The sequence below is a fragment of the Vicugna pacos genome, chromosome 17 (genome assembly GCF_048564905.1).
Source record: "Vicugna pacos chromosome 17, VicPac4, whole genome shotgun sequence".
In the NCBI taxonomy this organism is placed as follows: domain Eukaryota; kingdom Metazoa; phylum Chordata; class Mammalia; order Artiodactyla; family Camelidae; genus Vicugna; species Vicugna pacos.
Genome location: NC_133003.1, coordinates 55,560,694 through 55,574,179, shown reverse-complemented (window position 1 = coordinate 55,574,179; position 13,486 = coordinate 55,560,694). Strand labels below are relative to the sequence as shown.

The 13,486-nt window shown below is 55.9% G+C and overlaps 1 protein-coding gene across 2 annotated transcripts in view; it reads right to left on the bottom strand.

Moving 5' to 3' along the window:
• CFAP100 (cilia and flagella associated protein 100) overlaps positions 1-5,866 on the bottom strand; it is a 34,515-nt gene extending 28,649 nt beyond the window's left edge. Inside the window, exons 1-4 of one of the 2 annotated variants that reach the window (XM_072942028.1) lie at positions 5,752-5,866; positions 5,498-5,650; positions 4,502-4,607; positions 25-99 (exon numbers count right to left, since the gene is read on the bottom strand). In XM_072942028.1, the coding sequence (XP_072798129.1) occupies positions 25-99; positions 4,502-4,589 (163 nt within the window). In that variant the 5' untranslated portion in view covers positions 4,590-4,607; positions 5,498-5,650; positions 5,752-5,866. Of the gene's footprint in view, positions 1-24; positions 100-4,501; positions 4,608-5,497; positions 5,696-5,751 lie in introns of those variants that run through there. The other variant, XM_072942029.1, reaches the window with a different exon arrangement.
• Between the last annotated feature and the right edge of the window lie 7,620 nt (positions 5,867-13,486).

Here is a 13,486-nt window from a genome sequence, read left to right as displayed (position 1 = left end):
TTTAGCTCCCAGTTCCAAATTTACCTTTGTCTTTTCTCACATGTTTCTTTTCCTCTTCAATAATTGAAGAACTATTGTCCATGGACTCTGGGCTGTTCTCTGGGGAGACACAAAAGTGAGCGCCATAGCAAGAGACTCCTCAGCTTGTGAGGCCAGCAAGGCTCCAGACACACTAGGGCTCGGCCCCAGCATCTCACCTGCTGGCGCACCCTCAGTTTGCACATCTGAGAGAGATGATCATGCTGACTATGCCAGGAAGTTGTGAGGATTGTGCAAGAAATGACCACAAAAGTCCCCAGCATGCTGTCTGGTGCACAGGAGGCATTTTGTGCCCTCTCTGGCTTTTCTCCATTGCTCTTAAGGTAGAGCAGGACCACTTTCCAGGGACTCCATGGCCCCAAGCCCTTGAGGTCTGCCCAGCCAGCCCTTTTGCTGCGAGCTTCTGAGGTGGCGGTGGAGGACGCTGAGAATCTCTTTCTTGGCTGTGCTCTTGTCAGCTGACACCATAGCACCAGAGGCAGGCAGGCAGTGAAGGCACCGGCTGGGTCAAGGGGATGAGTACGTGGGGTGGCATGGTGCCACCTGCTTGTCATTTTGGTCTGCTGAGGACTCCCACATCAGCACTGAATTCTCCCAAAGCTCCACGGCTCACCAGGCACCCCCAGGAGGTACCACAGGCATCCGCAGCTCAGCACAAACGATGCCACGAGCTTCCCCCAGACCTGCCCTCGGGGGCCCCTGCCACTCCATTCCCCTCCTGTCCCTCACCCAGCCTCCTCTACACCCCATGCCCCGCCTGACCCTCAGGGCCCAGCCTGGTACCGGGGGCCTCTGGGTGTGGCTTCTCTCCCTTTCTCGCTAACATGGCCCACACTCCCCCCTTCCCACTTACACCTTCCTCAGGATTCTTCCCAGTGTCTCCCCCTCTGCCTGCCGAGTCCAGCCGCCCTCCCTTCTGCAGGAGCCTACGCTGCCCTGTGCCTCCCTGGGCTCAGCTCCCGACTGGTCGCCACCCCCAGTCCCCACAAAACACAGGAGATCCACACTGCTGTCAGAACAGAGGAAACCGAGACACGTAAAGGTTCAGTGAAACCCATCGCCAACACCTGACTGCCCTGAACCGCTGGGCACTGCTGCCCTCTGGAGACTCCTGGGGCCCAGGTACCACAGGAGAGAGGTTTGGATCTGTGCTCCCCAATGGGGCTGCGAACTGGGTCAGGCCCTCCCTGTCCTCGGGCTGGGACTCCAGAGGGAGCAGGAACCAGGGCAAGGCCCTAGAGGTGGGTAGGTGCTGCTGGGGGCACCCAGCTCAACTCTCTGTCCCAGCAAAACAAGAGATGAGGACTGCACTCCTGGTCCTCCCACTACCCCAGTGCCACCCTGAGCTCTGCTTTCCGGGTGCCGTTCCAAGCAGCCAGCCTGGGTCCTGAGCATGGTCTCCCCAGACAGTCGCTGAGGCTGGTCTCTGTCCCAGAGACACGTGGGAAATGCATGTGCAGGAGCCCCAGAGATGGAGGGGCCAGGTGCGTGCCGCGTCTCCCAGAACAGCCCTGACCGGGGACCCCGGGGTCCACTCTGGCACTGCCGGCTCCTCTTCCTGGCCAAGGTCTCCATCAGGTGTCCTCTACACCAGGGGTCTTACTGGCCTCTCTGCCTGAGGGGAAGGGAATGGCGCCTCCGTTGCAAAGTCATAACAACCAAACGCTGAGCTGTCCCCTGCTGAAACCCTTCCCACCATCCCAACAGAGCCAAACGGTCCTCCGCAGGCCCACAAGGTCCCACACACTGGTCCACACTGGTCTTCTGCCTCTTCCTTCAACACCTCAAGCTGTTCCCACCTCAAGGCCTTTGCTGGGTCTTCTGCACTTTCCCCTCATTCATCTTTCACCAGATATTGGATGTCACTTCGCTCTGAGACTCCTCCCCTGCCCATCCCCCTGACTGTCGCAAATACAGTCTGGTTGTCCTCCTTCCAACATCTGCCTCCCTCGCCACAGCCTGAGCCTCACAGGGGTGATTCCTTCAGTTTTTCTGACCCCAAATCCCCGGTGCCTAGGACGCGTGCCCACGTACAGCTGGCGCTTAGTGAGCATCTGAATGAAGAACAAACCAAGAGCCCGTTCCTCTGATGTCCAGTCCCAGCTATGTCCTTGCCTGGCCCTGCCCACCTCATCCTGCAGCGCTCAGGCTCCAAGCACTCTGCACTCGGAGGGCAGCCTCGGCCCTGGAGGTGGGGGGGGAGGTGCAGACACCAGTCCTAGCGACAGTGACGAGCCTGCAGTCCACAACACCAAGTGTGCCGCAACATGCCAAGCCTCCACCTGTGTCTCCTCTCCCCTGCACCTCACAGCAGCCCTAGGGAAGAGGGGCTGCTCCCATTCCACGGGTGGGGTAGCTGAGGCTCTCAGAGGTGAAACACGCAACCAGGTGTGTCCAACTCTAGTGCCCCCACCCTCGGGCTCTGGCTGGGGCTGGAGTCCAGATGCCCCACCTGCTCCTGGCCCAGGCTCAGAGTTCTCCCCAGCTCCTGTGGCTGAACCCAGGAGGTCGGGCTCGGCAATTTTCCTGGGTTGCGGTCAACTTCCCTCATCTGCCTGCTCTGCACCCTGGCCCAGCCTGGCCAGCTGATGCCCTGGGTCTGTTTGTTGGCTTGGCCATGACAGCCGGGCCTGGTTTCCTCCCAAATGCATGGACCTCAACCCAAACCAGGCCACTCAGCTCAGGGAGGCCTCCTGTTTGCTTGTCACTTCCAGTGTAGGTGATACGCAACCCACTCCCGGTATCACAGGGTGCCTACCCATCTAGCCAGCCCCTGGTGCCATAGGATCAATCAGCACAGTTTATAAAGCTTTCAATTGTCTTGTGATAGCACAATTATGTTGCATTGTTTTGGGAGTATACATTTAGAGTGAAGTTGTAATCCATAAACATTTCAAACTGCTCTTTTTTTGGCAACCCCATTTCAGCCTTTCTTCATTTTTCAGTTTACTGTGGAGCAGAGCAAGTGAAAGAAACCTAGCGCACACAGTGTAACAGTGGGGCAGCAGTTGTTGACAGCAGCCCACATTTTGAAACAAGCTAAACACCCACTAACAGAGGACTGGTTAAAGCATATTGCTATACTCATTCCACTGGAAGCAGCAAAGGTACAAGGAAACTCAATGTGTTGACAAGGAAGTCTCCACAGCATCTGGGTCAATGGGAAATTAAGGCCTAGGGAGTGTTTTTATTGTGTGGCCGTTTGTCTGAGAAAAGGGCAGCTGTCTCTGCGTGCATTTGCTTGTACCTGCACAAAGTGTGAGCATGGCATGTGTCTCACTGGGAAGGAGAGAGGGACTCACCAGCCACCTTGAGCAGGGGCCTGGGTGTTGGGGGACGGGTGGGGCTTTCCACAAGGGAGGCTCTGAACACATTTCTGAATTTTGAAATTTTCACCTACTCAAAAACAAATTGGGGGAAAGGGTATAGCTCAAGTGGTAGAGATCATGCTTAGCATGCGTGAGGTTCTGGGCTAAATCCTCAGTACCTCCTTCAGAAATTAAGAAAGAAAGAAACCTAATTACCACCCCCCCCAAAAAACAAACAAAAAAAACCCAAACAATAAAATCAATGGGTTGAAAATTTAAACAACAGCAACGAAAATTAGATTAAAAGCTGAAGGCCTGGAGAGTACGCAGACAACAGTGGACGGTGCTGCTCGCCCTGACCCCTCAGCCCAAGCAGCTTCACATGTGCCACCCAGTGGGAGCCCTGGCAGCGAGCATGTGACTCCAGAGGGGTGCAGTGTTTCACATGAGGGCGTGGCCGGCCGGCACCTCCTCTGCACTCAGCCCAGTAGCCAGGGCTACAGGGGAGCTGGGAGAAGCACACGTCCACTGTGCACCTTCCTCAAGGCCTGCTGTGGGGTGAGTTGTGTTTCCCCAAATGAATGCTTTTGAAGGTCTGAAATCCTAGCCCCCAGCACCTCAAAATGTAGCCCTGTTGGAAACAGAGTGGCTGCAGGCGTGAGGTCATGTTGGGTAGTGTGCATAGCTAATCTCATATGACTCCTGTCCTTAACAAAAAGGGGGAAATCTGGAACAGACACACATACACAGGTCGAACGCCAAGTGAAGATGAAGATAGAGACTGAGGTGGTGCTTACACAAGCCAAGGACACCAAAGATGCCAGCAAACCCCCAGCAGCTGGGAGAGGGCCTGGGACAGAGTCCCCCTCTTGGCCTCGGAGAGGAACCAGCCCTGCCCATGACACCTTGACTGTGGACTTCCGGCCCCAGAACTGTGAAACCTTCAACCTGCTACTGAAGCCCCCATCCTGGAGTGGGAGTTTGCTAGAGCAGCCTTAGGAAATAAAACAGAGTTTCTAGGGAGTCCGGTAGACCTGTGACTCCTGCCTCCCGGTCTGATTCGGAGTCATGCCCGCAGTTCCACGTAGACCTCATTGCTCCAGCTCCCAGGGCGGCCTCCGAGGCAGAGAGCGCCCACCCCACACGGTACTTACTACTGTAAGTCACGCCCTTGGAGACCTTAGTAGGTAAGATCTTGGACATCAGGGTAGAGGAGGAAGTGCTCACTGCAAACCTTGACATTGGCTAGAGAATTCCGACCTGTGGAGCAACAACACACTGCTTGAGTCAGGTGGTCCCCTGCTCCCTGCTCCCTGCCCCCTGCCCCCTGCTCCCTGCCCCCTACCCCCAGGGCGGCTGAAAGCAGCTGCTGTTTACTGAGGGCTCAGCTAGTGGGCAACTTCTGCAGCTCCTTGCCTCCATCCTCTCTCACGTCCTTGACTGTTTCCACCCGCCCTGCCCAGTCTTTCTGCTCCCAGAGCTCCCACACCCAGATCAGAGCTGAAGCGTCACCCCTTCAGAGAAACATTTTCTCAAGCCCCAGTCGCTCCCGTGTGACCTTTGTTTTCTTCTCTGCAATTACTAGTATTTGATTTATCACTTAAAAAAATCAGTTTATTGCCTGTCTCCCCCTAGAACGTAAGCTCCATGAGAATGGGGGCGGGGGGGGGGAGGAGGGTGCGTGATGCACTGATTAGCAGCCACGCGCTTATCAAGCGCCCATCGCCACCTTGGCACTTAACTATTTACTGAACAGGCGCTTTCACTTTACATAGGAAGAAGCAAAGCAGAGATTCAGCGAGCTGCGCAAAGACACACAGCCAGAAAGGGCCGAGGTTGAGACTCCAGCCCAAGATTCCTTGACTCTAAAGTTTGCACCCTTCCAGCCGCATTCCTTTTGCAGCCTCCACGGAGAGGAATCGGGTACCGGGAGGCCCGGACTAGCAGGGCGGGGGCCTCCTAACACCCCCAACTGCATGGACCTGGAGGGCTGGGGGGGATGGCTAGATGGATGGGTAAGTGACACAGCCCGTACAAGGCGAGTAAGGAAGTGGGGAGCCTTGCAAAGGGGGCTTGGAGGGGCGCCTGAGGGGTCCCCGCTCGACCCCGCGCGCCACACACAACCCCAGGCCGACCCCGCGCGCACCCACCGGCCCCGCGCTCCTGCGCTTCGCTCGAAGCCTCCGCGCCGGGCCTTCGGTTTACGTCGCCGTGGCAACCGTTCACGGCCGGCCGGGCTGCGACGTCACAGCGGCTGTCAGAGCTCCGGAACGAAGTGCTGGGCCGGCTCTGTTAACCAGTGGCTGAGGCAGGAGAGCGCACGGTTCTGAGAGGGTTTTTCTCGGGCACCACGGGTTGTAACGCGGCTTGGGGAATCCGGAAAATAGGCGAGAAAAGCCAGTACCTTGTTATCAGCAGGTGAGCTTATGTATGAACCGTCGGGAGATTTCCGTGAAGCCTCGGAGAGCAGAGCGTTTCTGTGCTCTGCACAAACGCGCCCACCTCCTGCGGCCGCCGGGCTTCCCACGGAGTCACGGCAGAGCCGGGGGCAGAGCTGACAGGCAGGGACGCTGTCTTCGCTCGGCTAGCACACACTGCCTCTCACTGGGAATTGTCTTATAATTTTGTGCAATTATCCAAAACAATGACGCATACTCTGAAAAAAGGCCCAGGAAGGACAGAGGCTGACCTCACAGAAAGACGCCCTCGCCCACTGCGTGTGTTCTGGTCTCTGCTTCCGCTGCGAAAGAAGAAAAACCCTCCCGAAAGCCTGGCCTGCTTTGGAACGCTCAGTCTCAGCCTAACCCATCTAACCGGATGAAAAGTGTGGATGAAAAACGTCTCCTGCCATTAAGCAAAGGATGTTTTGGCCATGGAGCCGTCAGCCACTGCAGCCCCCTGAAGGGTCTCAGGATGGGAAGGAAAACCAGGACACTGGCCCTAGACAGCCGAGGTGCACATCAAAGGAATGATTTTAATGAGCCCAGACTCTTGCATCTTCCCATACATAGAATAGCGCTAAACTCAGTCACTTGAGATGTCTGGTTTTCTTGAGTTAACTGTAATCTTTGGATGTTCCGTTGTGCTGCTCTGCGTGGTCACAGACTGCATCCTCTGGGTCCATCTGCCAACACTTCCTAGCCCTGTGCCCCCAGATCCTGGGTAGGTCCAGTGGGTGAGAGAGTGGAGGGCGGGAGACATGGGGGAGCCAGGGCATCTATCCCCTTCCTCTGCTTCCAATGGCTCCTCGCCATGGCTGCCTCAGTGGGCCTGCCATGGTTCCAGCCTGGCCGGGAGCCCTGGCTTCTGGGCCAGAAACATCACCTTCTCCCTGGGCCTGCTGCCTGCTCTTGCTAATTTCTGATGGCTTCACCGTTCAGTCCAATTTTGGCAACTAGTTACTCCCGCCATGTGTATAGCCAGTGCCCTGACTGACACCCATGGGACAGAGGCAGGAGACCTTGGTGACCCAGGGCATAGGGTGGGACATCAGTCCAAGCTGCCTCCAAATCCTAGCTCCGTCCCTCACTGGCTGTGTGACCTTGGGCAGTTTCCTTTAGTGCTCTGGGCCTCTGTTTCTCCATCTAAAAAGTGGGAACAATAATAATGACCTGGGCGGAATGTTGTACGGTTAGTGCAGAACCCAGCACCTAGTTAGGCCTCATAAATGCTGATCTGCCTGTGTCACAGAATGGTCTGAGGCATGTGTGACTGGGGAGATCTACAGGCATCCCAGCACGGTGGCCATGGTCTCTGTGAGGAAGCTGGGGATCAGAGACATGAAGCTGTTTGTCCACAACTACAACCCATAGGAGGCAGACCGGGGTTCAAACCTAGGCAGTCTGACTCCACAGCCCAGCCTGTTAACTACCATGCATGCTTCTTCCCACCTGCCTAGGGAGAGACAGTGTTCAGGTGGCTAGGGAGGGCCAGATCATGGGGCCTCGCTGGAGAGGGACTCTGTCGGTTGCTCAGCCAGGCAGCATCCCTCCCCAGTCCTCCCTGTGTTTGTTGGCCTCTGGTGGCCTGACATCTGGGCCCACATAACTCAAGCTGACTTTAGAACCCTCTCTCAGGTGTGTGCAGCTCACGGAAGCAGATGTGGGTGGCCCTGGATACATCCACTGATACCCCTTGGATGTCCGGGGGCTTACAGTGGAAGCAAGAAGGAACAGCCCTGCAGCCAGCGGACATGCGGGAGAGTTCTCAGGGACTCCCACTCAGGGCTGGACAGGCACTGAGGGGGTCAGACGCCTCGCTCACCCAGGCCTCTTGCGTCCAGTTCTCCTTTTTCTCCTCCCTCAGCTCCAAGGTTGCAGGATATAAGGAAAGTCTACCCCATGGTGTGCTGTGCTTTTCATGGGCCACACGGACCACGCATGCCGCTTCTGAGTCACCTACTACGCGTGGCCGTTGGCCACCATTCCAGCTGTGGTCTCCCTGTCTCCGACTGCTGGTGCCGGGGAAGCGGTCAAGTCCTGGAAGGGAGTCTGAAACACCATCCTACCTCCCTCTCAGGGCCCTTCCCCCTCCCACCCCAGTGCCCTCATGGGCCCTTGCAGGGCTCTGGCCTGGCATGATTTTTATGTCACCATTATCAGACTGCTTTCCTGACAGCTCAGGTGGACAGCTCATTTGATTGGCGTCTGGGGAGAGCGCAGGGTGAATAGTGTTAAGGTCTTGGGGCCCAGAGTCAATTCAGTTGCATCACAGAGCATCACGAAGGGTGCACAGGCCTGAACAGGGCCGCAGGGGAGTAGGAGGAGCAGGAAACTGTGAGCCTGAGTACCATCTGTGGCTGGGTGCAGAGTGTGTGGCGGCGAAGGCGCTGTTGTGAAGGAGGACCCAGGTGGCCCCAGGAAGAGGCAGGCAGGTGGAGGCCAGGCCACAGAGGGCTGGTCAACCGTCATGGGGGCCTTTCATCACTTGCAGGGATCACAAAGAAGGCAAAACCCCATCAGATCTGCTGGGACGAGGGGATGGCTGGTGCACAGACCGGGTAGGTGTTAGGTGTGGGCGGAGTACAAGTGGGCAAAGCAGCGGGTGCGCGCTGCCTAAGCCACCACTAGGTGTCGTCCTGCACCAGTTTGAGTACCAGTCCCTGGTGAATGCCCTTTCAGCCCAGGAAGATTCACAGGAGGGAACCTTTTGTCCCAGGCAGCGGCGAAATGTTCCGGGTGACGCAGGCTGGTAAACAAGTTCAAGAGAAGCTGCGCCCAGAGCGCACGTCAAGGTGGGAGCGCGCAAACGCGACCTTGGCACTGGGCGAGCCGGTTCCCCGCGGTTCCACTCTTGGCCCCGGGGGTGGGAGCGCAGCGCAGGGGTCCCGCTCGCCTCCTGCGCCCCGCGGATGAGGAAGCGGCCACCATGGGCTCTGCGTCCAGCGGGGGACCCCAGGGCGCCCCTCCGGACTGCTGCAGACTGCCGGGGGGCGGGGAGAGGGGGGTAGAACGTCGGAGTCTGTGCGGCCCCTTCGCGCAGATGCGAACGCCCTCACTCTCCTGCCGCCTGGCTAGCCTGTTGGGAAATCAGAAGCTAGTCTCCGACTCCAGCCCCAGCCCAGTGTCCCAGCCTTGGCTCCTCCAATCACTTTTATTCCCAGTCCTGTGTCAGGCTCACATTTTAACTCCATCCTCCCCACACACTAACCAGAGGCATTTTTATCCCAACTCTGTTGGGCCTTTTAGTGATAACCTCATTTCCAACGCCAAACCCTCATCTTCTGACACTAGTCAGAGCACCCCTGAAACCAACAGCAATAAAACCTAACCCAACCCCAATCTGAACCAACTCCAAACCCAGCCCTGGACTCGTAGGCACTTAAAACACGGAAAAAAAAAAAAAAACAGACAATTAATTCACAAGTACATTGTGAGTGTAGAAAGCCCAGTGACACCAGTGAAGGAGGGCAAAGTGGAGGCTGTGGTGTCCGCCCCATCCTGCATCCCTCAGGGACCCTCAGCTCTGCAGCAGGCAGGCATCCTTTAGGGGATGGGATCATCACACCCACACCTGGATGGGACTTGCTGTTCCAGCAGCCTGTGGAGAGACTGCTTGCTCCTCTCCCAGCCTGGCCATGCCCGGTGAAGCTAGGAGACTTTCCCTCGCAGGCTGAGGAAGCAGTGGCCACGCATGTCTGTGTGGAAGGGCAGGTCCACTGGAGACTCCGCCCCGCTGCTCCCAGTTTCCCTCTGCCCTTCTGCACACACCTGTACGGAGTGGTTGTCTCTATCCAAATCCAGATCGGTGCTGCTGAGTTGCCCTCTGGTTGTGTTTTTTGTTTGTTTGGTTTTGTTTGCTGTGCCAATTTCACCTCCACCAATGGTGTAGGAAAATGTTAACTTCTTCCACATTTACCGGCGCTGAGTATTATCAGTCTTTCTCATTTTTGCCCACTTGATGGGGAGAAAATCCCAAGTATCACTTCAATACACATTTCTCAAGGGCCTGTCTGCATCCTCCCGAGCAACTGTGAAGTGTTTGTTCAGCAACTGTCTATTTACACCATGTAATGAAAATCAGCACTTCCCTGCCCCCTCCCCACATTCCTCTGGGTGCTTCTTCCAGTATCTTTCTTCATATTTCTAAACGATATGTTTAAACTGTGAGTTCTCGATATATCAGTTTTAGATACACATCAGTCCGCTCCCTGCTTTGGGGGAGATCTCATTTCCGGGCACAGCCCGGGAGCTTCTATTCATCAGCCTCCCACTGTCATTGATTCAGGGTGGGGGTCAGTCTTTACTTCACCTTGTTCCGACTGCATCAGTGTGGGTCCCTTCTGAGACGTCCTTGTACTTCTTCTGTTTTTCCTGAAATTGAACACACCATTTTCCACCTTCATCTTTCCTTTTTTTTGAATTATGAAATACGGAAGTTACACAGAAGGCTGTATAAATATTATGTACAATTCAAAGAATAACAATTTTAAAAAGAACAGATATCCAGGTTACAAACCAGACTGCTGCCAGTTCCTCAGAAATCCCCTGGTGTCCCCGTTCTGACCTTCTAGACGTGTGTCCCCTGGCTTTTAGTGTTGTCATCCACGTATGCATTCCGAGAGGATGTGTAGTCCTGCCTGGCACCTGGCGGGTGGACGTTGTGGGAACCAAGCGTTTGCCCTTGTTCTGGGGGACCAGCCCTGCCGCTCAGCACGGGGAGGTTTGCCTCCACGGACGCTTGTGCCTGTGGCTCGCCACTTCCACCCCGACGTGGTGGCATCTCATCCTACGGATGCAGCACAGTTTGTTGATCTGCTTCATCTGGATTTCGTTCATTACAAACAACACTCCTAAAACCGACTTTGCTGTGTCTCCTGAGGCACAGATAGGAGAGTTTGTCTTGACTGAGTGAAGCTGCGTGGTCAGAAGACGCGTGTCTGTTCCGCTTTCCCGGCTGGTCCTAGGCTGTTTCCACAGTGGTTGTGCTAGCCTGCACTTCACCAACACGGATTTAAGTTCTGTGGGGTCGACGGCCTTACCAGCGCTCCGGGTTGTCTGGCTGTAATTTCTGCAGGTCTGGTGGGACCCCCATCTCACTGTGGGTTTAGTTTGCAAGAATCCTTTCCATGTGCTTCTTGGTGCTCAGCCTCCCTGTTTCATGAAGTGTCTCTGGAAGTCCTGACTCTTCTTATGGAGCCGCTGTCTTCTCCCTGTCGACTTAACAGGAGTTCTCTGTACTGTGGACACTCATCCCTTGTCATATTTGTGTGTGACCAACATCTTCGTTCTCTAAAGACTTTACAGAGTTGCCTTCACCACACTTTTGTCTCTAATCCACCTGGAAATTACTCGTGTGCACAGTGTGAGCTAGAGGCTCGATTTTACTTCTCCCCCGCTGGCTAGTGGATTGCTGCGGGACCATATTATCAAAGTCTGTCCTTCCCCCGTCTGCACTGTGATCGCGGCCGTGTATGAAGGGTCTATCTATACATATGCCTCCGTCCAGGCCCTATTTTATTCCGTTGGTCTCATTGCATCCATTTCATTGAAATGTCATGATCATTCGTTGTTACAGCTGCTCTAAATATCGTTTCCTCAGGGCACAAGATACTCCAGCAGTGCCTTAGGTGTGGGTGTTTCCCTGCGTAGATCCCTCCGGGAACTGCCCACTCTCCTGCTCTTACCCAGATCTCTCGGCCTCCTGGGTAGTTCTCACGTTAGGACTGCCTTTCCTCCTTCCAGGCAAGAAAATGTCTTCTGCTTCCCTGATCTTTCTGGTTTTGGTGGAAGATTCTTCTAGTGGATTTCTGAGAGAAAGTCACAGGAGGTAAACTTTAGAGAACTTGCATTTCCAAACAGTCACCTGATTGACAGCTTAGCTGAGTGCAGAATTCCTGACAGGAGTAACTTTTCTCCTTGGATGTTGAAGGCCTTTTGCAGCCCCCCATGACACATAATATGCCCCACCCCTGATGCTCTTCCAGAGCCTTCCTGCTCTCTGTCAGGACAACTGACCCCTGAACCTCGGCGGGCCTTGGGGACTGCCTTGACGGACAGAAGGTGGCAGAAGTCAGGTTGTAGGACCTCCCAGGGTAGGTCAAGAGCCATGGTAGGGTTTCCTCCTGGCTCTCAGGCCTGGGAACCAGCCTCCGTGCTGCGAGGAAGCCCTGGCCACGTGGAGAGGCTGTGAGTGGGTGTCCACCTGGTCACCCCAGCTGAGACCTCAGCCAAGACTCAGCATCATCCCCAGGTGTGAGTGACCAATCTTTCAGGTAATTTCAGCTCCCAGACTTCAGATCATCCAGCTGAGCAGAAGTGTACCGTCCCCGCTGAGCCCACTCAATTGAAGATTTGTGGGCAAAATAAATGTTGTCACTGTTATGAGTCACTAAGGTGTGGGTATTTGTTTTGTAGCCTGTGCGACTGCCCCCCACTCCCAGTGCTTCATGCCAGCGACTCGCTAAGCAGCCTTGAGGCTGTGCCGAGAAGTCTGCATTCCCTGCCCCTGAGGAGATCGTGATCTAGTCGGTCAGTCTGAATGTACTTTAAGCTGATGTGAAAGAGAGGGAGTACCCTACACGTTCCCGGCGCCCTGACGTCTGTTTGTTTCCAGCAGCACACTTGGATTCGGAGCTCTCCCGAAGGATGGAGGACCAGCGGTGGGTCTGGCTAGTGACCTGGAGGTGGCTGGGGGTGGAGGGAGAAGCCCTGGGAGGCCTGTGCTGGCCCCGGGATGTGCGGCAGCCTCCCCCGCCCGCCTCACCTCTGCCTGCTCGCGCCTGGCACCGGGCGCCCCAGGAAGTGCGACCTCGTCCTTCCTCAGCTCGGTCCGGGGCTGCAGCTTAGGGCACATTTGCTGAGCTGAGCTGAGGAGCCAGGTCTTGAGGCTTCAGGAGGCAAGATCCAGACATAGGGGCCTGGCAGAGCCGCTGGGCTCCGGAACCTTCACAGCTTGCTGACAACCACGAGTGCAGCTGTAGCTGTGTGGTCACCATGGACCCAGATGAAGCAGGAAGGGGAGGTCACCCGGGGAGGAGCGGGTACTGTGCGGAAGCCCTAGGGAACCCAGAACTGGGCCCAGCTGGGTCCCTATCTGCCCTGGCATGAGTCTGGGCCGGTGCTGGTGTTGGTGCCAAGGAGGTGAAGCTTCAGAATGCCTCCTGAGGTTGGGCCCCTGCCCGAGTAGGGTGGGATTACTCCCCGGCCTTCAAGAAAGAATCCTTGAGCACTTGCCAGCAGCTGGGCATGCCTAGAATGCAGCCAAGAACAAAAGAAGCAGAAACCCCTCCCCTCAGAGAGCTAATCTTCTCTTGGAGAGAGATGGTGGGCAGCCGTCAGGAGGAGAGGTGGTGGGGAAGCCAGGCCTGACGAGGGCTGGGAGGGTGGGTGGGTGCGGATTAGTTCTGGAGGGGAAGGCGCCCTTGGGACAGAGACCGTGGGGGTGAGGGCGTGAGTCCACCTCCTCTAGGAGAAGAGGACCAAGTAGAGGGCGCCTCCTGAGGGGAGCCGGATGGGAATCAAGGGAGGGCACTGGGTGTGGCTGGTGAGAGGGAGCTAGAAGGAGGGAGCCGGCATGGATGGACAGCGCCTCCAATGTGCCAGTTTAAATGAATATGAAAACTTCATACATTTCAAAATAAAACACCCAAACCCCAAAAGCTTCCTGGGAATGAGAAAGACTTTTAAAGACTGCAAGCT